This window comes from Epinephelus lanceolatus, chromosome 2 (genome assembly GCF_041903045.1).
Source record: "Epinephelus lanceolatus isolate andai-2023 chromosome 2, ASM4190304v1, whole genome shotgun sequence".
In the NCBI taxonomy this organism is placed as follows: domain Eukaryota; kingdom Metazoa; phylum Chordata; class Actinopteri; order Perciformes; family Serranidae; genus Epinephelus; species Epinephelus lanceolatus.
Window position 1 is genome coordinate 14,368,569 of NC_135735.1, and position 25,402 is coordinate 14,393,970.

At 40.4% G+C, this 25,402-nt stretch overlaps 2 protein-coding genes across 2 annotated transcripts; one reads left to right on the forward strand and one right to left on the reverse strand.

Annotated features, from left to right (window-relative positions):
• Positions 1–3,426: 3,426 nt before the first annotated feature.
• bloc1s6 (biogenesis of lysosomal organelles complex-1, subunit 6, pallidin) lies at positions 3,427–13,415 on the reverse strand. The gene is made up of 6 exons (XM_033620577.2): positions 13,281–13,415; positions 12,975–13,076; positions 8,641–8,800; positions 6,264–6,351; positions 6,072–6,158; positions 3,427–4,694 (listed from the first exon to the last, which is right to left on the reverse strand). The coding sequence occupies exons 2-6, from the start codon at positions 13,036–13,038 to the stop codon at positions 4,575–4,577; spliced, it is 519 nt and encodes a 172-aa protein (XP_033476468.2). The 5' UTR covers positions 13,039–13,076; positions 13,281–13,415; the 3' UTR covers positions 3,427–4,574.
• Positions 13,416–13,431: 16 nt separating this feature from the next.
• On the forward strand, positions 13,432–23,918 carry slc30a4 (solute carrier family 30 member 4). Its single transcript, XM_033620556.2, has 8 exons — positions 13,432–13,569; positions 13,884–14,382; positions 16,087–16,233; positions 18,923–19,076; positions 19,342–19,558; positions 20,261–20,366; positions 21,126–21,260; positions 22,665–23,918. The coding sequence occupies exons 2-8, from the start codon at positions 13,986–13,988 to the stop codon at positions 22,817–22,819; spliced, it is 1,311 nt and encodes a 436-aa protein (XP_033476447.1). The 5' UTR covers positions 13,432–13,569; positions 13,884–13,985; the 3' UTR covers positions 22,820–23,918.
• Positions 23,919–25,402: the final 1,484 nt, after the last annotated feature.

The window sequence follows — 25,402 nt, forward strand, 5'->3', positions numbered from 1 at the left end:
CTTTACAGTCAATGACTGCCTGAAGTGTTGGACACATAGGCATCATCAGATGCTGGGTTTCTTCCCTGGTGATGCTCTGTCAGCCCTTTACTGCAGCCGTCTGCACTTCCTGCTTGTGTTTTGGGTGTTTTGTCCTCAGTTTTGGCTTCAGCAAGAGAAACGCATGCTCAATTGGATTCAGGTCAGATGATATGACTTGACCATTGCAGAACATTCCACTTCTTTGCCTTAAAAATGTCTTTGGTTGCTTTTGCAATATGCTTCAGGTCATTGTCCAACTGCACTGTGAAGCATCGTCCAATGAGTTTTGAAGCATTTGGTTGAATCTGAGCAGATAATGTAGCCCCAAACACTTCAGCTTTCATCCTGCTGCTCTTGTCAGCAGTCACATCATCAATAAATACAAGAGAACCAGTTCCACTGGCAGCCATACATGGCCATGACATAACAGTACCTCCACCATGCTTCACTGATGAGGTGGTGTGCTTTGGATCATGAGCAGTTCCTTCCCTTCTTCCTTCTCTTGTCTTCCCATCATTCTGGTAGTTGATCTTTGTTTTATCGGTCCATAGTATGCTGTTCCACAACTGTACAGGCTTTTTAGATGGTTTTTGACAAACTCTAATCTGGCCTTCCATTTTTAAGGCTAACCAATGGTTTGCATCTTGTGATAAACCCTCTGTATTTATTCTAGTGAAGTCTTGTCTTGCTTACAAGAGCAGCAGGATGAAAGCTGAAGTGTTTGGGGCACCATTATCTGTTCAGATTCAACCAAATGCTTCAAAACTCATTGTACGATGCTTCACAGTGCAGATGGACATTGACCTGAAGCATATTGCAAAAGCAACCAAAGACATTTTTAAGGCAAAGAAGTGGAATGTTCTGCAATGGCCAAGTCATATCATCTGACCTGAATCCAATTGAGCATGCGTTTCTCTTGCTGAAGCCAAAACTGAGGGCAAAACACCCAAAACACAAGCAGGAAGTGCAGACGGCTGCAGTAAAGGGCTGGTAGAGCATCACCAGGGAAGAAACCCAGTATCTGATGATGCCTATGTGTCCAACACTTCAGACAGTCATTGACTGTAAAGGATTTGCAACCAAGTATTAAAACTGACTGTTTAATTGATGATTATGTTAGTTTGTCCAAATACTTATGAGCCCTTAAAGTTGGGGGACTGTGTGAAGAAATGGTTGTAATTCCTACACGGTTCATACTACATTTTTGAAAAATGAAAGCTGAGAGTCTGCACTTTAAGCAGGTATTCATTGTTTCATTTAAAACCCATTGTGGTGGTGTACAGAGCCAAAATGATGACAACTGTATCATTGTCCAAATAATTATGGACCTGACTGTATATTATACTGGAGAAAAGGCAGACATCTCTACGGCTGATATTTCCAAAGCTCAGCAACTAACACCAAAACTATTTAGACTGATAAATAGAGCTACGAGGAACAAATCCATATTTTTAATTTAGATGTGACCTGCCTCTTAAAGTAAAAAAAAAAGATCATTAATAACTGATTCAATATTATTACACCTGCAAGATCTCTCTTTTTGTTTATAGGCATATTTTTGCCTCCAACGAACCCTTGACCGACTTCGATATGTGACAGAGTTGAGCAAAACGTCTTTCCTTTTTGGTCTTGGCATCACACTGACCCAGTTTCAGAAAAATGAAGAAAAACAACAGCAATCAGGTCGCAAAGGCATTTGTATATGGAGCCACTGTATTTAGATATACACAGAAAAAATGTCAAACAAACCCAAAGTCAAGGTACTGAAAACTATATTCAAAGTGTGGTTTCCACTGCACTGCCTCACTTTCATCAGCTGGAATCGAGTTGCCCCTCTCCCTGAGCCTGGACCCCTCCATGGCCACACTGTGGTGCAGTTTCTGCTCCAAGAAGGACTGGGCGGGGGTGGACCGAGCCATGTTGGTTTTGACTGAGTTTCCTGCTGTAGTAGTAAGTATAAAATTAGAGTTTATGTGAATAGGAGGGGGGTAGGACAGACACATGGTTGTGGTGGGATGGAGAGGAATGTAACCTACTTTTCTGTCAACAAATGTCTGTTTGTACAGCTGGTACATGATAATAGTGGATAAAGTGTGCGTGAAAAGAGACAATGTTGGTTGAAAACATCCAGTGTTTACCAATTCAGTGACAATTTGAGGTTTATGGGAGAAAACTGAGGCTGTATTGGGAACCAACTGGAGCCAGTAAATCAGCATCAGTCCTGGTGCTCTCTTCTTTTTTATAAAATTGCAGTTAACTACATTCATCTGGCATCCAAGCTGATCAGGTGATCAGAAACAAGTTTACAGCCTAGATGTTAAACTGTGTGCGATACATTAAAGACAAAGACTCTGCAGGATTTTATTTTAACTTAAGATTACACTGGATGAACTCACTGAAAAGATCTTCCTCTGTGCTAATCAGTAACACCAGGTGGTGCAGAAATGCTGAAGCCAAAACCTGCAGAAACTCCACAGAGCACATTTTATCATCACAGCTTGAACTCTGGTGAAATAAAGTCTGGTCTCTGCTGACACCTGCTGGACTGAGATACTTACTACAGTTTATAGTATCAATCAAGCACACGAGGCTGAAAAGAGGAAGTTTACACCATGTTCTAGATATGGAGACATTACCCCTCCTAGTAAAAATTGCCTGAACAACCAGCACTGAAGGAACTCTAACCAGGAGAAGTTTCAGCTGATGGCAGTCTGCAATCCCGATGTCACTAAATCTCCCTAAATCCTACATAGTGCTCTAGGGGAGCTCTTTTCTATCATTGGGTAAACTGATGACCCCTGACAAAGTGACATCTACTATGGATATTTCATATTATAATAAATGTATAACAATAACAGCATAGAACAACTGATAAACTGTACAAAATAATAGAAAACACCATAACCGCAGGAGGCAATGCGGCTGAATTTTGAGTAAATCATTTCCTGTGAATACTGCATTAGAGATGAGTTTTCAGTGTTCAAATTCAGTGTTTTCTTCTCCCTGACATTTAGTCATTGTTCTACTGGCTCTTTGGTTGTTAAAACTGTGTATTTTTCTGATGCAGGATGAGGCTGTTGAGCAGAGAGTGAAGGCTCTGTAGTTACAACTTGTGTTCAGTTCTTCACCGTGTCGCTATCCATTTACAATTTTTCAAAGTTTATTCTTTAATAAAAACCTAAACTTTAGAAATAATAATTTAATTTCTTCCCCACAGAGATACTGACATAAGCTGACTTTACACGGTCTAAAAAAGTTTCTCACACCCCTTAAAAAGAAGGCCTTACCACCCCACGGTGGAGCTTTGGCGACTCCTAGTGGGGGTCAGGAACCAGGGCTGTAGTGCCCAGCTAAGAAGATACTGAAACCAGAAAGATTAAAAATGTAAGTCACTTTACAACAAACCAGCTTTTGTAGCTTTAATTATTAATTGTACAAACAGTGGAGTTCCAGGCGTTAAGTAGTGCATAGAAGCCTCTTGAAAGGTCTGTTAAACAAATGTACACATGCTGTGTATGATGGGGGCAGAGTTTGGTAAATATTATCATCCATCCTCACATCATCTGGACCCCACAAATACAGTCAGTTAAGTTTAGTGCAGACCTATTTGATTTTAAACAACATACCTGTTTTATAACATTCAACACTAATGAGGCATGAAGCCCCGCAACGACATACAGTATATCAACACTTTTTCTTCAAGAAAAGACAACAAATGCACTGATTCTCCTCCCGGTCATTGTCTGATGGCTGCAAAAGTGTCTTTGAGTGATTTCTTCCACTCTCGGGGAAGTGCTCGAGTTTGTGTTTGTCACCAGAGGTTGATAGTGGGAAGTACCAGCATTTGATTTAGTCCATGTCTTTGGTTTGTGGTGATCTTGGCAATGTCCAACATAAAGGATCATACCTGACCTTTTGCACGTTTTAGCCCATTTACTCAGAGTCACACATACTGTCTATAAAGTGAACCATTTCCCAAAGCATATAACTCTCCTTGTATTAGTCTTAAAAATTTTCTTAATGGATTTTTGTTAATCTATTTCTTTCACTAAACATGGTTTTACACTTTACTTTACACAACTCACGTCCCTAAAGTCAAGCATGTTCTGCCAGAAACACAGAATGATAATTACAGGAGTTTACAGTCTATTCTGTAATACTGCTGGAGACTAGGATGAACCAAATGTTGAGAGTCAATCTCAGTCCTATTTTAACAACTTCATACCATTTCTTTGCAGAAGCTGCCCCCTAAAACTTTTTTAAAGTATTTCAGTAGCCAACAGGTGAACCTAGACTCAAGTTGATTTCTAACACCTCCAATTGAAATAGTCTGTACATAAAATAAAATACTGAGACATGAAAGCAGCTTGAGATGGTACACACTGTCCCAAATGCCCCAAAAATCATCTTTAAAAAAACACATCTAAAATACTTTAGCTTTGGAAAACGGTCCGCAGTAATGCAACATATAGCTGACAAATAATAAATAGGCTAAGGCATGCAAAAAGCACCTGTATGGTCCATTAATACAGCAGACATACTTGGGGATGATCCTAAGTTCTTTTCGCAGGTTTGGCAATAAGCTGCCTCTCCCTCTCCAGCTCCTTCTCACGTTGCTGCTCCTTCTCCAGCGCCTCCTTCTGCTTCTGCTGCTGCAGCTTCAGAGCTCTTTTCTGAGAGAGAACAAAAGTCAACATTTGATCAGTGTAGGCTTTGTTTAAAGGGAAACGTCTATATTTTTTCAACCTGGACATTATTTTCCCACGTTTTTATGTCAAAGAGACTAATGGAGAAAGAAATCGGTCCAGTACTGAGCGAGACGGCTGTAATTTACAGCCATTAAAAGTGCTTGTTTTGCCACTGACAGGCTCAGATTCTTACTTTAAGTGTCTGACAACATTATGGAAAAGACCCTATGGAGAAAGAGAAATGACACATATTTTTCATTATATTTTGCTGGTTTGTTTGTTATTGTGACCAAGTCTTGCTCAAGGAGAGGGCTTGTTTTGAAATCTCAATAAAAGTGACTTGGAGTTGGAGATAGGAGTGTTGGCAAGAGGTTGCTGGAGTGCAGAAAGTGTACCTTAGTGTTATCTAAAAGATTTTCAGTGTCATGGCTGAATATTTAGCTAATTTTGACAATATGGGAAAGTCAGAACAAGACTTCTCCTTCCCTTCTCGATCCGGGTAATGACTGAAGGAATGAGGTCACGGATACAAGCAGCCAAAATGAGCTTCCTCAGAAGGGTGGCTGGGCTCAGCCTTAGAGATAGGGTGAGGAGCTCGGACATCCAGACGGAGCTCGGACTAGAGCCACTGCTCCTTCGCGTCAAAAGGGGTCAGTTGAGGTGGTTTGGGCATCTGATCAGGATGCCCCCTGGGCGTCTCTCCTTAGAGGTGTTCCGGGTACGTCCCACTGGCAGGAGGCCCCGGGGCAGACCCAGAACACGCTGGAGGGATTACATATCTCATCTAGCCTGGGAAAGCCTCGGGATCCCCCAGGAGGAACTGGAAAGCGTTGCTGGGGAGAGGGACGTCTGGAATGCTAGGATCTATGCGGCCCGACATCGGATAAGCGGCTGAAAATGGATGGATGGGTGGACTTCTTCTTGAGCGTGTCTTGGTTACACACAATTAAAAAAACACTTCATCAATGAAAAGTAAAGAAAAACATTTAATTTCTCTGTAGGGTCTTTTCTGTGAAGTTGACAGACACTTATAATAAAAATCTGAGCCTGTCAGTGGCAAAAACAAGCACTTTTAGTGGATATAAACTGATGGTGCACAATTGTCTGTACAGATTACACTGCAACCTGTTTCACTGCTGCAGCGTTTTCTCTAAATACTGAACCAATGTAAAAAAAAAAAAAAATGTTGTCTCTATTAGCCACTTGGACACAAAAATATGGAAAATAGTTCCAGTTAAAAAATACAGCAATTTCCCTTTATCCTTTTATTCAAGCATCCATCCATCAATATTTGCTACTGAACTTTGAGCATAACGTCACTTATACAAATGCTTTGACAACACTTGTGTTAAAGAGCAGTACCTTTAATTTAGTTGTCTTCTCATGGAGCATAATCATCTCTTTCCTTATGTTCACTAGTTTGCTGTGGTAAACCTTCGCCTCTGTAAACTAAAGACAGTAAATTGAGTTAGAAATCATTCTTGTGGGCTGGTGTACATAATACAGGCAACAATAAGTGTGTAAAAATGAGATTATAATTCAGTTCAAACATACCAGTGAATTGAGGTCCAGTAAGGCATTACAATCTCTGAACTTGTTGACTTCCTGGTCCAGTGTGTCTAACAGGACCAGCTGATTTTGTCTGGTTGAGACAAAAATGAAGAGGAAGAAATCAAGTGCGTTTTTTTTTTCATCAAGTCAATGGGTAATAAAAAAAATGAATATATGCTAATAATTACGACAGGATGTTAAGAAGTATTTCACAGAGTTTGTAAAATACAGTTCAGGTTGTTTGTTATGACTTGATACATACAAGTGAACACCAGCATGTTGATAAGTTAAGATACTCAGCACCACCAGCATTAAAGCAGCTGGTCAACCCATCCATCCAGTCCTTCCAGTGCCTCCCATTTGACTACTGCATACCAGTGTCTGTGTATATCAATGTATCTGAACTACACAACTGACTGCTGTGCAGGCAAAGACAGCTCGTTTTTAGAGACATTTCACTTATCTTCTTATCAACTTATCGTTCACATACCACAAAACAGAAGTTTGTAATGGAAGATTTTTTTTTAAAGAATAGTTTATCACTGCTCACTTTCTAGTCAGCACCCACGTCCCACACATCATCACTGCATAACCTTTCTCCAGCCACGTCAAGAGCCGTGTCATTCTTGAAAGCACTCTTTCATTCAAACCATACATAAAAAATATTACCCGGGCTGCATTCTTCCACCTCCGCAACATTTCCAGACTCTGCCCATTACTGTCCCAGTCCAGCAGTGATGTCTTGGTCCATGCCTTTGCCACATCTCGTATTGACTATTGTAATGCAGTACTCCCTGACCCTCACACCAAACTCATTAACAGGCTTAATGAGTTTACAACTACACTGGGTCTCTGTTCAGTAACAGATTAATTACAAAAACCCAACGCTCACCTTCAAAGCGCTCCACAACCTAGCCCCCACCTGTCTCTCTGACTTCCTCCAGGAGTGCGCCCTCTCCCGCTCCCTGCACTCTTCTTCTGCTGGTCTCCTGACCATTCCCACCTCACGCCTCAGCACCATGGGTGCCAGGGCTTTCAGCTGCACTGCCCCCAGGCTCTGGAACTCCCTACCTCCACACATTCGACAGTCCAACAGCATAACATCCTTCAAATCCCATCCCAAAACCCATCTGTCCAAACTGGCTTATGCACTTTGTCAGTGTCAGAGCTAATCTAATTAATTTTAGACATACTAAACACTAACTGCCTCTATTCGCTGAGGTCTTTATGCACTCAATGACTTTCTTGCAGTCATCTCAATGTGCTACAAGCTGGTCCCAGGCAGGTGTGACAACAAGAAGCTATCATCATTGTACCATCATTCAAAAATATAACTTACTGATCTTTGACAGCTTTCTTTCTTTTGCAGATATGTGACTAATATATGAGTTAATTCATGGTCTTGCGCCACCACCACCACCACCACCACCACTTAAATCTATTTGTGTCATTCTGCAGGGACAATGCTAGGAAGAACAGGGCATCAGCCAGAGGTGACTGCTCAGCTAAATTTAGAAAAACTGCTTTTGGAGAATCAGCACTTTCAGTCACAGAGGCAGATATATGGAGCTCAGTTCTTACACATATCAGAAAATGCAGAAATTTCAGTATTTTCAAAGAACACTTGAAACATGTCTCAAGACAAACCAATCATGTGATCACTGATCTAAACCTTTGTCAGGAATCGACTGTTTGCCAAGACTATATGATGTGTATTTTGTATGATGTTTTATACGTGATGTACTATATGTAAGATCTGTTTTGCTTGCACATTGTTTTGCTTTTAATTGCCTATATTGTTCTGTCTGTATTGTCTTTTTAATTTTCCTGCCAGGGGGCCACAGGTGCAAAACCTAAATCACTAACTCAGGCTCATCAGTTATGTTGTGCATGGCCCTTGTTAAACAAGCTAATAGACTACACTAAACTAATATTCAAACGGCAAATCAAGAGGTAATTTACAGGTAAGTTTGCATGGCTCCAAAGCCTATTATAAGTTTAGTCAGATTCCTTTAGCGCGGCATGGTTTTTGGTTTATATAACTCCTTAATCCCATGGAGTTTTCCACAGAGGCAAAAACTCAAATCCTGCAGGGGCTTATTCACCAGCGGACCGAACAAATCAGTGCAGTTTGAACCTGTTGGAAGAAATCCTTTGGAATATAACCACCATAAACTGGCTGTATCATGGCACATATTTCCCTTCCCTTTACTGATCTTTTCTATTTCCCTACCACTTCTATAGTTTATGCCATCTGCCGAAGAAAAAAGTGCTGATTAAGATTGTGTGGTGACATTATACTGATGACAAGGCACTGAGAAATACTGCAATATCCATCGAGTGTTGGATGTAATGAAACCCCAAGTAAGGAAATACTCACGTGAGCTCTTGGAAGGCTCGTTTAGAGTTCTGTAGATCTGGTAGGTAGTGAGAGAGTAATCCCTCTGTGAGTTTTTCCACTGCTTTCTGATCCACAAACGCGTTCTCTACAGGGACTGAGCTCTCCAGAAGCAGTGATTCCTGCTGTGACAACTGGAGATCTGTCAAATATTTAACAAAAAATGTGCAGAGCATTAAGAGACCATTCTATGCATGAACCAATTGTAACATGTGATAGGAATAGACAGACATTTTGTTGTGCAATTTGTTCATGAACACACTTAAACTAATCTGTTGGGTTCTGCACAGTGATGAACTGTCTGCAATAGTACTGTGGAAAATTGCTCATCTAATCTTGTATCTCACAGTTGCTGCTCTGAAATACTAGCTTTAACCACTGCTTCAAGAAATCCGTCCCCTGAGTTACATAAGATTGACTGCTTGTGCTGATAATGCAGTGACCTCCTAAAATATTCTGCAATGTCACCTAAAATCAAAACATTTATACCTCTTTATAATTCCATGGCTGTTCACAATAACCATCCTCTGCTTGTCTGTGACTACACCTGTACCTTTTTTACTGTCTAGTATTCTATTTTATTAATGACTCCATCTGTTCCTGTTGTTTGTTTCACGGTATGAGTGGATTTTACTCATAAAGGTGAGTCTACTCATCATGGTACCACTCAGCCTGGGCAAACAGTTGCGTAAGTTCCTATGTGACTTTTTTTTTTTTAATAAATTCTGTGAAAATAACCCTGATGAAATCTTAAAGGTAATCTCCATCTGGGCTTAAACTAACTTTAACTAAAAGTCTGCCTGACAAACTGGAGGTGTGAAGGTTATAATGTAGGTGTTAATACGTCAGGGAGAGTATACTGCGGCTTTCTTGTCATACAGGAAAGATGGTAAAGATAAGAAAAAAAAATCCCATGTTTACAACTTGTGGGTGTTTATGTCATTAGACGACTTGATATGATTGCAGAGTTGGTTGAGTAAGGGTTTAAAAAACTGGATTGACAATGTAACACTGTATCGATGAAATTTGGGTTTAATTACCTCGAGAAACAGAGTTTGGCTAATGTGAGGGAAACATGTTTGGTTGGTTTGTCAGGCACTTCTGTCTTATTATGCACCAAGCTGAATATATCAGAAGAAAATTCTGAGTCATAATCATGACTTGGACATTGACATGAACACTATTTGCAAGTCAGGAACTGGTAATTACGATACCGAATATCACATGAACACGGCACAAACAAAGATGCCTTTGACTTGCATTATCGGAAGTGCAGGATCCATTGTTGAGACTAAAGAGACTAACGGCCAGGATGTCACACTGTCACTCAGATTGGAACGTAGTGCCAACCTGCTCTGTACAAAAGGTTAAATAGATACATAAATAAACTGCATGTCTAACCTTTAATTGTTAACATTGTTTTGATACTCACCGTCCCTTCCTTAGGGACTGTTTGTTACTTATGAAGGGGTAGGTGGTGCTACAAAACATGGGAGGCATGTCAAATAGTTTTATAAGCACTGGGGAAAGACTTGTGGGGTTTTTTGGCTCAGGGAAGTGGCATACAACTTTAAATGGTTGTATTTTATGTTTATTTTAAATATCCTCTGAATCCCAAAACCCACTGGTGGGTTTAAAAGGCATGTTGTCTTTAAAAGTCTCCAGAATTACACCACTTATCACAGCCAGAAACTGTAAACACAGAAATTATCGTTGTTTCTTTTTCAATTTCTGAAGGTAGCTGAACACATCATGCACAATGACGCTTCCGTCAGTAAATCTAAGTGAAACTAGTAAACTAGTGATAAAAATTCTCACTTAAAACTTCACCAAAAACATTAAATTCTGTGCTACCACATATATGACAACAGTGAAAAACCAAAGCTTTTTTCAACTCCAGGATTTCATTTTCAACTTTCAAACACCAAAGGGTAAGTTTTCAAAATCCAATGACATCTGCTGTGCCGAGTTACTGATATTATTCTGGAAGCTACTGCCACTGTTGTATAAAATATACTGAACAAAAATATAAATGCAACACTTTTGTTTTTGCTCCCATTTTTCATGAGCTGAACTCAAAGATCTAAAACATTTTCTATACACACAAAAGACCATTTCCCACAAATATTGTTCACAAATCTGTCTAAAATCTGTGTTAGTGAGCACTTCTCCTTTGCCGAGATAATCCATCCCACCTCACAGGTGTGGCATATCAAGATGCTACACGCAATGCCACACACGCTGTCTGCCATCTGCCCTGAACAGTGAAAACCGGGATTCATCCATGAAGAGAACACCTCTCCAACGTGCCAGACGCTATCAAATGTGAGCATTTGCCCACTCAAGTCAGTTACAACGACGAACTGCAGTCAGGTCGAGACCCCGATGAGGACGACGAGCATGCAGATGAGCTTCCCTGAGACAGTTTCTGACAGTTTGTGCAGAAATTCTTTGGTTATGCAAACCGATTGTTGCAGCAGCTGTCCGGGTGGCTGGTCTCAGACGATCTTGGAGGTGTACATGCTGGATGTGGAGGTCCTGGGCTGGTGTGGTTACACGTGGTTTGCGGTTGTGAGGCCGGTTGGATGTACTGCCAAATTGTCTGAAAGGCCTTTGGAGACGGCTTATGGTAGAGAAATGAACATTCAATTCATGGGCAACAGCTCTGGTGGACATTCCTGCAGTCAGCATGCCAGTTGCACGCTCCCTCAAAACTTGCAACATCTGTGGCATTGTACTGTGTGATAAAACTGAACATTTCAGAGTGGCCTTTTATTGTGGCCAGCCTAAGGCACACCTGTGCAATATTCATGCTGTCTAATCAGCATCTTGATATGCCACACCTGTGAGGTGGGATGGATTATCTCGGCAAAGGAGAAGTGCTCACTAACACAGATTTAGACAGATTTGTGAACAATATTTGAGGGAAATGGTCTTTTGTGTATATAGAAAATGTTTTAGATCTTTGAGTTCAGCTCATGAAAAATGGGAGCAAAAACAAAAGTGTTGCGTTTATATTTTTGTTCAGTGTATATGGCAGCACGGTGGTGCAGTGGTTAGCATTGTTGCCTCATAGAGGGTTCCTGGTTTGAATCCCAGAGTGGGGGAGCACTTTTGTGCAGCATTTTCATGTTCTCCTTGTGTCAGTGTGGGTTTTCCCCGGGTACTCCGACTTCCTCCCACAGTCCAAAGACATGCAGGTTAACTGGTGACCCTAAATTGGCCGTAGGTGTGAATGTGAGCATGAATGGTTGTCTGTCTCTATGTGTCAGCCATGTGATAGTCTGGTGACCTGTCCAGGGTGTACCCTGCCTCTCACCCAATGTCAGCTGGGATAGGCTCCAGCCCCTCTGCGACCCCTAACAGAAAAAGCTATTACGGAAAAGGAGTGAATCAATGAATAAGAAAAATATGGTTATTTATGGTGGAGGGAGGGTAATGCAATTTCCCCCATCACTCAGTGGGGCTCAAGGAAAAGCAATTGTAGCTTAGGGGAGAAAAGTGAGAGTCAAGATATAAAAAAAAATATAAATTATAAAAAATTAAGCGTGCACTCTGAATCACATACTTTTTCTTTTTACTTTTAGTGGGTACTGCAGATAACCTTAAAAAGTATGTGCTGTTGCATGCAGTATGCACACAATCGAGACATACTACTTCCTCATAACATTACACCCTGAATTTTGATCCTCTTGCTTTTATATCTGTTACCATGGAGATAAAACAAATGCTGCTTACTGAGTTCACCAGAGACGGAGATTAACCCAGAGAGCTCTGCTGTTTTTTTGTTTACTTAAACAATCATGATTCCTGTTATTACTACTGGTCATCAGTAACATGAATGTGCTGTCATCCATCATTGGGACTTCTGACAACTGTCAATCAGCTGTCATCTGTTTGTGGCTCAGTGGATGTTATGTCTTGTCCACAACGCAGAGGATTGTGGGTCAGAATAGCCAGAAAAGCATGCTGGCTTGCATACAGCAAACTTGGACTGGATGTAGTAGAACATCCTGGTATTTTTGGCATACTGCATTTGACATACTATGTATTAGGACATACTAAATCTTGTTCTGGCATACTATTTAGTATGGTAGTATGGGTACTGGACCTTAAAGAAAGTCACACCCTCGCCACCCTCCTCCTCTGACAAGTGAAGAACACTCCCTTACACCACCCACAAGTTAGTGGTGGTCACTTACAAGTGAATGAGGATGCATGAGCTGGATTCAGGTAATCTATACTGATGTTCATGCAGCCTGGTCATTGCAGGCCAAACAGATGTACACAGCAGAGAGCAGGTTAAACACACACACCTTCACTGCTTGGAGGTTCACTCTGGAGCGAAGGTCCTTCATCCTCCATCTCTTCTACCTCCATGTGCAACGACTCTGTTGACCCAGACTGCTTTAAATAGCCTAAAAAAGCATTCACCAAGAAACCAGACAGATTTTTGTCAGACGGAAATTATCAGCCATTAGTTATTTATCACGACATCACAGCATCTGACTGCTGAGGAAGTATTTTAGCTAGCTCACTGAGCTGCTTCGTAATGTGTTCAACGTGACACATTAGCACCCAGACACCATGTAAACACTTCACTTCACTCTGTAACATCTTACCTGTTTGACTCTCTATTCAACAGCAATTAGAGGTGTGAAGAGTTGAGTTATTTCGACCAAAAGCAGAGGACACAGCAGGGAAAGATTTTGGATTTGTTGCTGCGTCTAGGAAAAAAAAAGTCATGTGACGCTCACGTCATCACGTGACTGCGGGCGTAACCAAACTTGCTAGTGTTGCTTCCGAGTGCGGAGATAGTCTTACGGCTCTGATGTTTACACCAGTATTACCATGACAGTTTTTAATCCACTGACAAAATAAGTTAGTACAGCGGTGAAGTAACACTATAAGGTAAGTTCGGCTCATATTTCTTAACAAACTACCACATTACGAGGGTTGTCTGTGTGTCGCGAGCTGAAATGACAAGATAGCTAACCTTTACTAGCTAGCTTGTCACTGTTTAGCCCAAGGCTTTTTTTTCAAGAGGACCCAAAGTTTATCAGCTCATGTGGGGAATGTGAGCAAGTCAATGATGTGCCTTTAACGCATTAAGTCACCAGCTTGAGTTGAATAACCGCTGGCATCTTGGGTTGATGAAATTGCTGAGTTATCCTGGCGTGTAACTGGGATCTCTGGTGTCACTTTCGTTTCTTTGTCTCCTCCAGCTGCTAAAATGAAGTAGAAATGAAGTATTTCAACCCACAACGATGTGAATGATTACTTCGGAGGACACTAACCTACACACGGAGCTCACATAATTATTAAAGATGTCAGGTGGGAACCTATTGGGCAAGGTGCGGTCCGCCTTCAGGAGGGAGCGGAGCGACTGGGACCTGAGCGACACGGCGCCCTTTGACTTCTCCGACGAGCTGGTGGACGATGACACCCCCAGATTTAACAAGCTGAAGGTGGTGGTGTCCGGGGAGATGTCGGACTACTCCGCCGGAGCTCCGTCCAACGGGGTGGCGGTGAACACGCTGGTGGTGGCGGATGATGATGACTCCCTGCTTGACTCCTCTTCCAGCCTGGGCAGCCCGGGGTTGAACATGGACCCCTGTGACAACTGCGCCAAGAAGAGGGAGATGATCAAGCACAAGAGAGTGATGAAGAGGCTGATCATTGCAGCTTTGCTCTATTTTCTTTTCATGATAGGTGAAATTATAGGTAAGCATGTGCAGAGTGAACCCCACGCTACCTGATTATTTTATTACTGCTTGATATCACAGGAGACTTTATGAGCACCATTTCACAGAGAGGTGGAGGACAAACTGACTTTGAAGATGTGTTTATACAAGGCCAATAAAAACAACGTAGTGATGCAATATCTTACAATAAACAAACAGAGTGAGGCATTGTTGGTTCCTTTCACTTATCAACAGTTAAGTGAGTTTAGAAAATGAACTCTCATGCCCCCGAAAAGTGGGTTTCCAGCAATGTTTTATTGTGTAAGTGGGCCATCTAGCCTGAAATAAAGACCGCTAACTCATAAAACATTAACTTTTAGGAGAACGGAGCAGAGTTGCTGTTTCACACAGGGATTTTGTATTTTTAATGAGTGTAGCTATTGTTTTTGAGTGTACTTTGTTCACCTCTATTGGTGGAAGGAGGAACGTTAGAGACAGATATCTCCAAACCTGGGTGTACAACCCAAGACTATCTGCATGCCTAACGATCTCTAGAGACGAGAAAATATTTCTGATGTACTTTTGGCTGAATTTAGCCCAGGTGATATAATGCACATTAAAATGAGTGGCATAGACATGTAAAAGGCCTCACACCTCTCCTACATAGGACTAGAAACACATGCAGACACTTTGTGGTGATTTTGCCTCTTTTTTTGTCATCATTTTGTGTCTCTTTTGGTTGTTTTGCCCCTTTTGTAGTAATTTTGTGTCTCTCTGTAGTTCCTTCACATCTCTTGTGGTCTTTTCGTGCCTCTTTCTTGTTGTTTCATGCTAATTCCAGTGACATATTTTAGGTGAAGTGTAGTGGGGGCCCTTGAACCTGTGCCTTGTAGGTCTGTTCAGTTATCCATCCATGCACATTAACACATTTTCTCCTCAGTTGAATCCTAACCCATTGAATGCAGTTTCAAAAAGAGTAAGCTTTGTAGTATTTGGTTCAGGGCTGTTTTATAGACTTGAATCAGGGGCTGTGCAGGTGTTCGTATTATCAGGTCCATCACCTGTATCTCACAGCTATCACATAGTTGCTGCAGTTTCTGTCTGTCTGGTTGGAAAGCAGCCAGAGGCCGCTGTGATTGATTATACACATCAAATCGCCATTTCAACCTCTTAAAGCCCGTCCTGCTGACTTGCTTGTGCTAAAAAATCTCTTAAATTATTGATTTATCTTTATAAAGTGCTAACGTCTTTTACTAATGTTTGGATACATTTTTTTGGTTGAAAATTATTACACCAAAAATAAAACCATGGCCCAAACATAAGAGTGCTACATGAGATAGAGGGCTTTTGCTTTCGTTATGAGTCTGTGTTTTCTATAAAACAAAAAGTGGTGACTGAGCCTTAGCGTCTTTATTGTAGCGTGCGACAGTTCCACTTTTTAAATTAGATTTCATTTTCTCAGGGTCACATAAGATCGTATGCTGTGTTTTTGTCCCTGTTTTCAAAATTCAATTATTTACAGAGCAAATTATCACAAAAAAAAGAAAAACCTTTGAATATACCTGCGGCTTTTTTAAGTTTACAACATACCAAGAAATCTAATCATGTGCTTTGCTGTCGATGTACATCTGCATGGAGCCAGCACCCAACAAAACTTATATCTCAAAATCTGTGCTTGCACAGAAATCTCAGATAGATCTCAGCAGATGTCATTGTTATTGTTCACCTTGTCTTTTACTTTCAGGTGGTTACATATCAAACAGCTTAGCCATTATGACCGATGCTGTGCACATGCTAACAGACGTGGTGGGCATTTTGTTTTCCCTACTGGCTCTCTGGCTCTCCACCAAGCCACCCACCAGGAGGTTCACTTTCGGACTGCATCGCCTTGGTAAGCCTCTGAGCTCAGACGCCTGCACACTTCCTCTTTCCACATCCCCTCTCTCTCCACTTCTGTATGAATGAGACAAACGGATACTTGTGGTTTTGATGCAGATGAATCATGTTCAAAGGAGAAAGTGTGTGTTCAGCAGTGTTCAAGCAAGATCAGATTTCAAAATGTGATACTTCTAGGTATAAGTAGATAAATTTAGGTCACTTCACCCATTACCTATATGAATATTTGTCATTTCCTTACAACACCACAGTGTTTCTAGTTTCCACCAACGGAGTTTACCTGTTACAGTGTAACTGTGGTGTTAGGTGCAGATAGATGTCTGCAAAATACTGCTTTGATGGTACCTGTCCTGATTTATTACTAAACACTACACTGTTGCTAAATAGCTGCAATCACTCATGGAGATAAATGGCAATTACTGGGAATGGCACCCATACACAATATTAGGGCTAACTGTTAGCAACACTTGGATAACATTACTCAACAGATTTAATGACAGAGTCGAGCTATTTCGGTGACAGTGTGAGATTGTTGGTTATGTTTAACAGCTCAGTGTCGGATGTTTGCCACTGTTGCTGTGTTAGCTTGTGCAAATCAGGCAGAGCAGGAGGAGAACAGCTCACACAGAGGGATGCTTAGCGCCATGCCAAACGGCAGCAACAGCTGATGTCGGCAATCAGCTGTCAGCACCACCCACCTACCCAACTCTATCATCAGAAATAGATTCTAATTCTGTAGGAGACACTTAATACTTACAGGCTTTGAGTCAGAGACAGCATCACACGTTTTTGAAATTTTCACTTGCCCCCAAAATTTCACTGCAAAAAACGCCTGTAAACACCACAACATAAATCAAGTCACAAGTACACAAGTCATCTCTCACAACTCAGTCGTATGTTTTTAAATGTTCTTTCCATGTTTTATGATGTTTTAGGATTGACGTCATTTCATCATTGAAGTAAACAAGCCTGCCTGTGTCTCTCTTCACGTGGGGTGGTCTGTTTGCACAAAGAACGACAGACAGACGAGAGCAAAGTCTAAGACAGTAGAGCAGATTTAGTAATGTCGCTCATTCGCTCACTTTTTCAAGCATCTACCCAATCAGTCAACTGTCTGATTATACTTACTGGCAATGGCTCTGTCTGACTGGCCAGAGAGTTAACAGCATGGCACGAATCAGACAAAAAGGCACCTACAGACAGAATGTAATTTAATACATTGATACTATATTCAAAGTGCAATTTTTCAATATGTTTATCTCGCAAGTTAACATCATGATGACAATAAAAAAAGATGTATTTTGCAGTCCAAGTTGCAGTGCAACTTAAATGTAGAAAAAGGCAAGATTACCTCTGTATTTGTTTTAGTCTGACATTGTCAAACATCTTTTTTTTAGCTGGCAGGCAGCTGGACCCTTTAAAGCTTCCCTGTAAGAAGATGACTGTCACACAGTTGCCTGAAGCAAATGTAAACCAGCTTCATGTAATTGTCCCTTCTTTATACAGAGCTAGTTGGTAAACAGTGATAATAGGAAAACAAACAAACACAACAAAATGAGTGAAACAGACAGAGTCATTAATAACAGAGAATAATAGACAGTAAACAAGGTACACGCCCAATTAAATCAATCTCATCCAGGAACTGTAGAGGACAGTTATAGGGAACAGTCTCACAGTTACAGAGAGGTATGTGTATTTCCTTTTTTGACTGACATTGCAGACTATGAAGCTGCAGAAACAGTAAAAGCAGTCTTTGTTAGATCACACTGTTCCTGAAGCATCAACCAGTTAGTGCAGCGGGTTAAGAAGTGGCCAGAGTGCCAGAGCAGCAAACATACGGTATAAGATGGCAGCTGTCTGACAAGGCTGTAAATAAATAAAGGCCTGCAGTCAACCACCTTCTTCATGTAAAATTCACCTGTCATGATCGTGAGGACAGAACAGTGAAAGGAGCCTAGGGGCCTCAGTGTCGAGGCGGCATCTGAGTGATACAGGAAGTGAGAGGGAAACTGCTTCACAGTCCTCTCCCTGTACCCCAATGAGAAGCTGGTTTTGCTACTGTAATAAAGGCACAGTTTCTGTTGTAGTTTACCATCAGGGTTTTCTTTGAGAGACTGTTTTTAAATGTAATTTCCCATCAGGCCAGAGGCCAAAATATTTGTATTCCAGTACCCTCACGATATTAAACCTGGTGAGAGTGGAGATATGCTTTATACATTATTGTAATCTGTATCTCTGGGTCAGAAGAATGGCATGAATTTTGTTTTATTTCCATCAAGGACTAAAGTGAGATTTATGAGAGCATTCCTCAGTGTATTGAAGGCAAGGCAGTTTCATTTATAAAGCAGATTTTCATACTCAGAGGTAGGTTTAAGGTCCTGTACAGAGACATACAAAAAGATGACATGCAGCAAAGGGCCACAGGCTGGACTCAAACCCAGGCCGCTGCGGCAACAGCCTTGTACATGGGGCGTCTGCTCTATCCACTAAGCCACCGACACCCCAAGTGGAATAATTTATTCCATTATTTTGGTATTGTTTCCTACACCAGTAGATAGTTTTTTTCCCTGTACTGTTTAGCTAACTGTTATTGTTCATTGTATTTAGGTTCATTCTTCCAGCTTCTGTATTTATAGTTACGAACATGCTCTGTATACACAACTGACTGTGATTTCCTGACCTAGAGGTGGTATCGGCGGTCGTTAGTGTGGTGCTCATCTACATTCTGACGGCCATCCTGCTCTATGAGGCCGTTCAGAGGACGATACACCAAGACTTTGACATCGACGGAGATGTCATGCTCATCACTGCAGCAGTGGGGGTGGCTGTAAACCTCATGTAAGAGAAACGCTGATATGTGAATGTGTAATGAGAGAAAATTGTGTGGCTGTTACAAAATAAGAGCTCAAGTACAACGACACCGAGTGAGTGTCAGCAAAAAGTTCTGTCTTAAATGTACTTCATTAGCTTTAAGTTGTGTAATGTTTGACTATAGACCAGAGAGTCACTGACTGCAGTTTCTAAGTCAGCTTAACTATAATTAGATAAATGTGAGGATGATGCTTAAAATAAATCTCTTGCTTTGTTCTCTTGTGTCTTTTAGAATGGGTTTATTGTTAAACCAAGGTGGACACCTCCACTCTCACGGCCATGGTCACTCTCACGGCTCTGCAGCCGCCTCAAGTTCACAGTCAGCAGCGTCAGGTCAGCAGCAGAGGCAGCATGGCAGCCTGGCTGTAAGAGCTGCCTTCATCCACGCTCTGGGAGACCTCGTCCAGAGTATCGGGGTGCTCATAGCTGCCTACATTGTCAGATTCAAGGTACCCTTCTATTAACACAGTTATTTTTATTATTACTTCCTAGAACTGTCTCTAAGATCTCTTTCGTCTGATGTAATTTAACTTTACTTTCAGTAGCTTGATTTTCTTTTTCTATTTACGGCTACATTGTGCATCAAAGAGTAATTTTTACCTTCCAAAGTAATAATTTTACTTATTGACCCCATAACTGGTAATTTAGAGGGAGGTTGATGTGACACGTGGACTTTCCCAACTAAGCCTTGTTGAACTAGAAGGGCACTCAGAGAGTACAGACCTCGGCAAAGCCCAAATGCCGTTTCTCACAATCTTATCCAAAGTAAAAAATTATTTGTGTATCCATCCTGTAATTTGGATCTGCTCCAAAATGTAATGGGTTCCTCCTTGGCCCGTGCTACACCCTTCCACCAAGATTAAAGAATATCAGGCCAGTAGTATTTCTGTAGTCCTGCTGACAAACAGACAGATAAACAAACCAACAGACAAACAAAGCAAACCAAAAACATAACCTCCTTGGCGGAGGTAATAATTAGTGGCAGTCCAGTGATGCATGTAATTAGTGGCCTCTACTTTTAAATTTCACTTGCTGAGCATGCAGTAGCTGCTCGATAACTGTCTGCATTAAATATAGTAACTAATTATGGTTCAAGAAATATAAAAAACTTTGATTTTTGGTTGATCTGATGTAACCCTCTGACTCCACAGCCGGAGTTCAAGTTGGCAGACCCAATCTGCACCTACATCTTCTCCATTCTGGTTCTCTTCACCACATTCCGCATCGTACGAGACACAGCAGTCATCGTGCTGGAGGGTAAGTCTTTGGCCTTTCGGGATCTAACTTAATTTGTTGTCACCACCGTCCCAAATGGTCTCAGAGTACGTATTTAAACTGTCTTGAAGGAAATGCTGGCCACCCCAATTGTGCAGTGACTATTTTTGTACAATAAAATTGTTTCCAAAACTAAAAGTGATACGTGGCATGAATAAAACTTGAAAAAATTGAATTAGCTCAAAGGTTGTAAAAACACGTGTGAAATATATATATCCATTGATTTATTCATGCCAAATACATTAAATTCATAAATCAACAGTTATTTTTAATATCTGTAAACTTTGTGTGTGGATGTGTGCGTGTGAAAAAGCCACTTGTCTGGCATGCTTCAGTGACAGACAGAAACAGTGGTTGAAGTTTGTCCCTGTTTGTTTTTGTCTCCTCCACGCTTTTTCCAGTTAGGCTGCTGGTGACACCAGAGAGCGTAAAATCTCACCAACACTCTGGGACACCATTGTCACTGCCTGTGTGTTTATACACTTGAATTATGTGCACACAATTCTACATTGACAACTTTATCAGAAATTAATGTGTACGGTTTAATCACAGTGGTAGATTTATTTTTTGAAGACAGAGCCTGTCTTTTGTCCTTTATCAGTCCCAGAATGTATTTTTAATTGTCCCTAGCCCCAGGTCCTGAGCCCTGGACCGTAGTCCCAGAGTCCTGTTAGATTATGTTGCATAGTATTTAGAGTGGTGTAGGTGCATTAAGGTGTTGTCTTTATCCTGCTGTGTCAGGTGTTCCCAGACATTTAGACACACGACGAATTAAAGAGGACCTTCTGAAGCTGGAGGACGTCCAATCAGTCGATGAGCTGAACGTGTGGGCGCTGACAGCTGACAAGACTGCAGCACTAGTACATCTTCAACTCAGTGAGTAGCTCCATGTCATCACTGCACCCGACAAAGAGAAGGCATTATAGTCAGCTTTGGACAAAGTAGTAATAGTTGCCCATGTTTACTTTTACTTTCTTAGTATACACACAAAAAATGGAAAGTATTGTTATCATCAGCTATGTAGAGTGATTATTGATTTATTTTAACTTATTTATTAACAACCTACATGTCAGATTTCTTACTTGTAGTTCTTGCAGTCCCATTAAAGTTAAAGCAGATGGTCATATAAAGGGCCTTCCAAACATGATGTGATGTTTTTCCTGATTTTTTTGGTGTTTCAGCCCAAATTCATTAATAATGATTTGTCATTGTTGTATTTTTGTACGTTAATTCTAAAGTATAGCAATGTCACTAATGATTATTTTCATTATGCCTCGTCTGCCGATTATTTTCTTGATTATTCATTTATCGTTTGGTCTATAAAATGTCAGAAAACAGTGAAAAATGTGCATCACAAGTTACTAAACAACAGTCCAAAACACAAAGGTAATGAATGTATTTTCATGGAAGACAAAGAAATAAATCAAATCCTCAAAATTTTTAAGGAATCTCAATAATATAAGAAAATTATAATAGGTCCCCTTTGAGTATGTTGACTTTTTTTGGTCTACTAACTGGAAAAACACAGTCGAGGGGAAAACACCTTTTTGTCAGCTGACATTTCGACTGGTCATAGCAGGAAAGCACAGTCATCGAACCATGGTTACAGTCATTAAAGACGTAGTACTTTAACGATGGCTAAGCGAAAGGGATACTTTGCAGATTCCTAACCACGTCTTAGTCACTGTGGTTTGAGGAGTGTGTACAGATGAACAGTGTCAAGGCGGGTGGGGAGCCTGCTCACTGTTCACTGTTCATCAGCACACACTCCTCACACAGAGGTGACACAGACCTGGGGTCTCATTTATAAAACAGTGCAGGGGATCCATACTAAAAATGTATGTACGGTCAAAAGCCAAAAATGGCGTGCGCCAAAAAATATTCAACAACTTCTACAGTCAGGCTTTCACCTCACCATCTGAGTTGCCGATTTCCAGTCTCCAAAATGTTTGTAAGCATGTGTCAAAGTTTCTCCCATCAAGTCTATTTTATAGACACAACTTATCAATGGGAAGTTGCGTCCACCTCTTTCAGGCCTCGTTTTGTGCGTATGCAATGTTTATAAATGAGACTCCTGGTTTTAAATCAGCAGAGTGTCCCTTTAAGTGGCCCAGGAAACCATTCCTATGAAACTGTCTCACCTAACTCCAGTGCAGTCATTCTTAACTTGATTAATTACACCTGCAGTTAACCTGCTGTGACATATCAAAATGTCTGCTGTGGATAAGGTCTGTTGTTAAATGGTTTCTTTGATATTTAAATGCATTTCTGTGTTCACAGCGCCCTCTAGTGCCAGCAACTGGGAGGACGTCCAGGCGAAGGCCCGTCACCTGCTGCTTCACACCTACGGTCTCAGCAGGTGCACAGTGCAGGTGCAGACACACAGGCTGAGGCTGGTACACAGTTGCACAAACTGCCAGCAGTCCACCGCCTAAAGAGAGAGGGACTTGTGCGTACCTTGACTTCCACAGTACATTGCATGGAGCCACACGGCAGAGAGTATGGTACGAAGTGCGGCCTGGATGTAGCAGCGCTGTCACAGCTCAGTGCCATAGCAGGAGACGCAGTATACTGTTTGTTAGTGTGAGAAGACTGGTGCCAAAGGACGGTCAGTGAAGCAACAGCACACTTCTAATTAGAGGATCACTACAGCCTCCAGGGACCTTTTGCTCTTATGCTTGCAAAGCTTTCGAGGGAAATTTGAATGCTTGAAGTCTCAGAATGAAAACAACTTGCTCTTAATTCACCATTACAGCCTATTCCAACTTTTAATTTTTTTGTTTGTATTTTACTTTTTGATTTATCACAACTGATGTCCTGTCATCCGATGTAAGTTTTACTTTTTGTTACTAGGTGTGAAGACTGTAAAATAGGATTGTATTATTTTACCGAGGATGTCAGCACATGAAAAGTTACCTCATGCCATTGGATAATAACTGTGGTCACGGTGCATATAAGCTGTCCGCCTTACCTCCAGCATCAGTGAGGCAGAAAACCCCTTTATCATTGTGTCCCTTTAGTCGACATCACATCTCATCTAATGCACTTAATCATTAATATTCCTCTGCCAAAGTCTGTTTAACACAGATTTGTTAGATATTCTTTAATCAGTCTGTACTGACCAACACTTAAAATACCAACACTTTTAACATTTTACTCTAGCATGTCTCTTAATGAATTGTGGGAGAGCACGCAACTGACAATCACAGTCTGACTTTAAATAAGGATAAATGCTACAGTGGTTGGACCGACCTCAGTACAGTCCCAGCTTCACACTCTATACTCAGCTTTTTTCATATCAGTAACAGTATAACAACACAGGCAGGTCTGTGAACTCCTCAGTATTTCAGAGTTGTAGTGTTTTCAGGGAGGAAGATGTGAGTTAAAAATTTGCCAATTATGGTGTTTATAGTGTTTTCTCTGAGAGGCTTTAGGGGGGTTTATGGTAAACCTTTTCATGTCTCTGGTATCAATCATCAAGAGAAATCAGGAATTGGATCAGTGTTTTTGTTTATAATAAAGTATTTAATCTTGTGTGTCTCTCAGTATTGTTTCTCTGGACAACTTCACACTGTTTAAGGGGAGATAATACAGGTGAAAACAGTTTGATACTGTGGTCAGTTTGGACGTTTTGGGCTATTTTGCTTCCATAATATGTCGTCTTTTAGAGAATCGCAAAGAAAATGTCCAAAATACACTTTTAGGTGTTTATTTTGGTGCGAATTTCTGTTCTGGAGATGTATGTAAAATAGGCCTTTCACCCACAGAGGGGCATAAGTGACATTCTGGGCAAAAATTTGTAATATTAATCAAATGTAAGCTCCGGATGAGCTCTTTCTATTACCAGAAGGATAGTCTAAAGCAATCCAGAGTTATTAAAAAAAATTTAGAATAAAAAAAGAACACACTAAAACATCTGGACAAAAGGGCATAAGTGCACTTAAACACTCAAAAATATATTTTATGAAATGTAAAAATACTACTAAGTACACTGTCATCCACATTTTTTGTTAAGTTTTAATACTGAAAATTGAAATTAATCAAGTCGGGAAAAAGTATAGTCATTTTTTGTTTTGGTTGTCCTGTAAGTTGATTGAATGTCCCTTAAGTCTCTCCCCCTTTGATATTTAATTACATAATACATCATTTGCATATTTATTTTGTTATTTTTGGCAAAAATGAGTTGTATAAATCAAATGTAAGCTCCTGATGAGCTCTTTCTATTGCCAGAAGGAAAGTTGTGAAAAAGTTAATACTCAAAAACCAAAAGAACACACTGAACTATTTGGGGCATAGTGCATTTAAACACTTGAAAAAAATATAATTTCTGTAGTATACTGTACTGTATACTGTAAAATGTATACTGTAAATCACATTTTAATTTAGTTTCAAATTTTCATATTAAAGAGTAAAATCAGTAAAGTTGTGACAAAGTGTAGTAATTTCTTGTTTTTGCTGTTCTGTAAAATTGATCAAATGTCAATTATGCCTCTCTGATTCTCACCCCTCTATATTTAATTACATAATGCATCAATCATTTACATATTTACATATTCATACATAACATTTCAGAGAACTTGTAATTAAAAAAAAAATCAATGTAAAAGTAAACAAGGGAAGTTTCAGTTTCATGGTAGTATCTAATGCTTAAAGTGTTTACCCTATACACTTGTAGTGTCTTATTTTTAGTTTAAAAATGTATGGAATTTTACAATACATATCTTTAAAGGCAATTTTCTCAAAATTAGATTTTTTTCTCATACTCAGAGTCAGAAATCTCCACTTCAGTAGCACTTTCAAACACCAAACCTTCACATTTATTCCTTTCTATATTCTGGTTTTACAGAGGGGTTGGTTCACATATCATTCACAGGTTGATTTATAATATTTTATGTCGAAAGTAAAAACATGGTGAAAATGTGTTTTTTAATGGCTACTGACAGTATTTTATGATTTATGGATTGATAAAAAAAAGATATCCAAATTCCCTCTCTGTAAGAGCTTTTATGTCAACAAAA

What these genes read in the sequence shown, in the direction of transcription:
- bloc1s6 (XM_033620577.2), bottom strand. Translation starts at nt 13,038, where the DNA reads ATGGAGGTAGAAGAGATGGAGGATGAAGGACCTTCGCTCCAGAGTGAA. An exon ending in CGAGCCTTCCAAGAGCTCAC is followed by an intron (nt 6,352 to 8,640) that starts GTGAGTATTTCC and finishes TGTCTCAACCAG; the next exon opens with ACAAAATCAGCTGGTCCTGT. An exon ending in AGAAGACAACTAAATTAAAG is followed by an intron (nt 4,695 to 6,071) that starts GTACTGCTCTTT and finishes GTTCTCTCTCAG; the next exon opens with AAAAGAGCTCTGAAGCTGCA.
- slc30a4 (XM_033620556.2), top strand. Translation starts at nt 13,986, where the DNA reads ATGTCAGGTGGGAACCTATTGGGCAAGGTGCGGTCCGCCTTCAGGAGG. An exon ending in TTTCGGACTGCATCGCCTTG is followed by an intron (nt 16,234 to 18,922) that starts GTAAGCCTCTGA and finishes TTCCTGACCTAG; the next exon opens with AGGTGGTATCGGCGGTCGTT. An exon ending in AGCAGTCATCGTGCTGGAGG is followed by an intron (nt 20,367 to 21,125) that starts GTAAGTCTTTGG and finishes CTGCTGTGTCAG; the next exon opens with GTGTTCCCAGACATTTAGAC.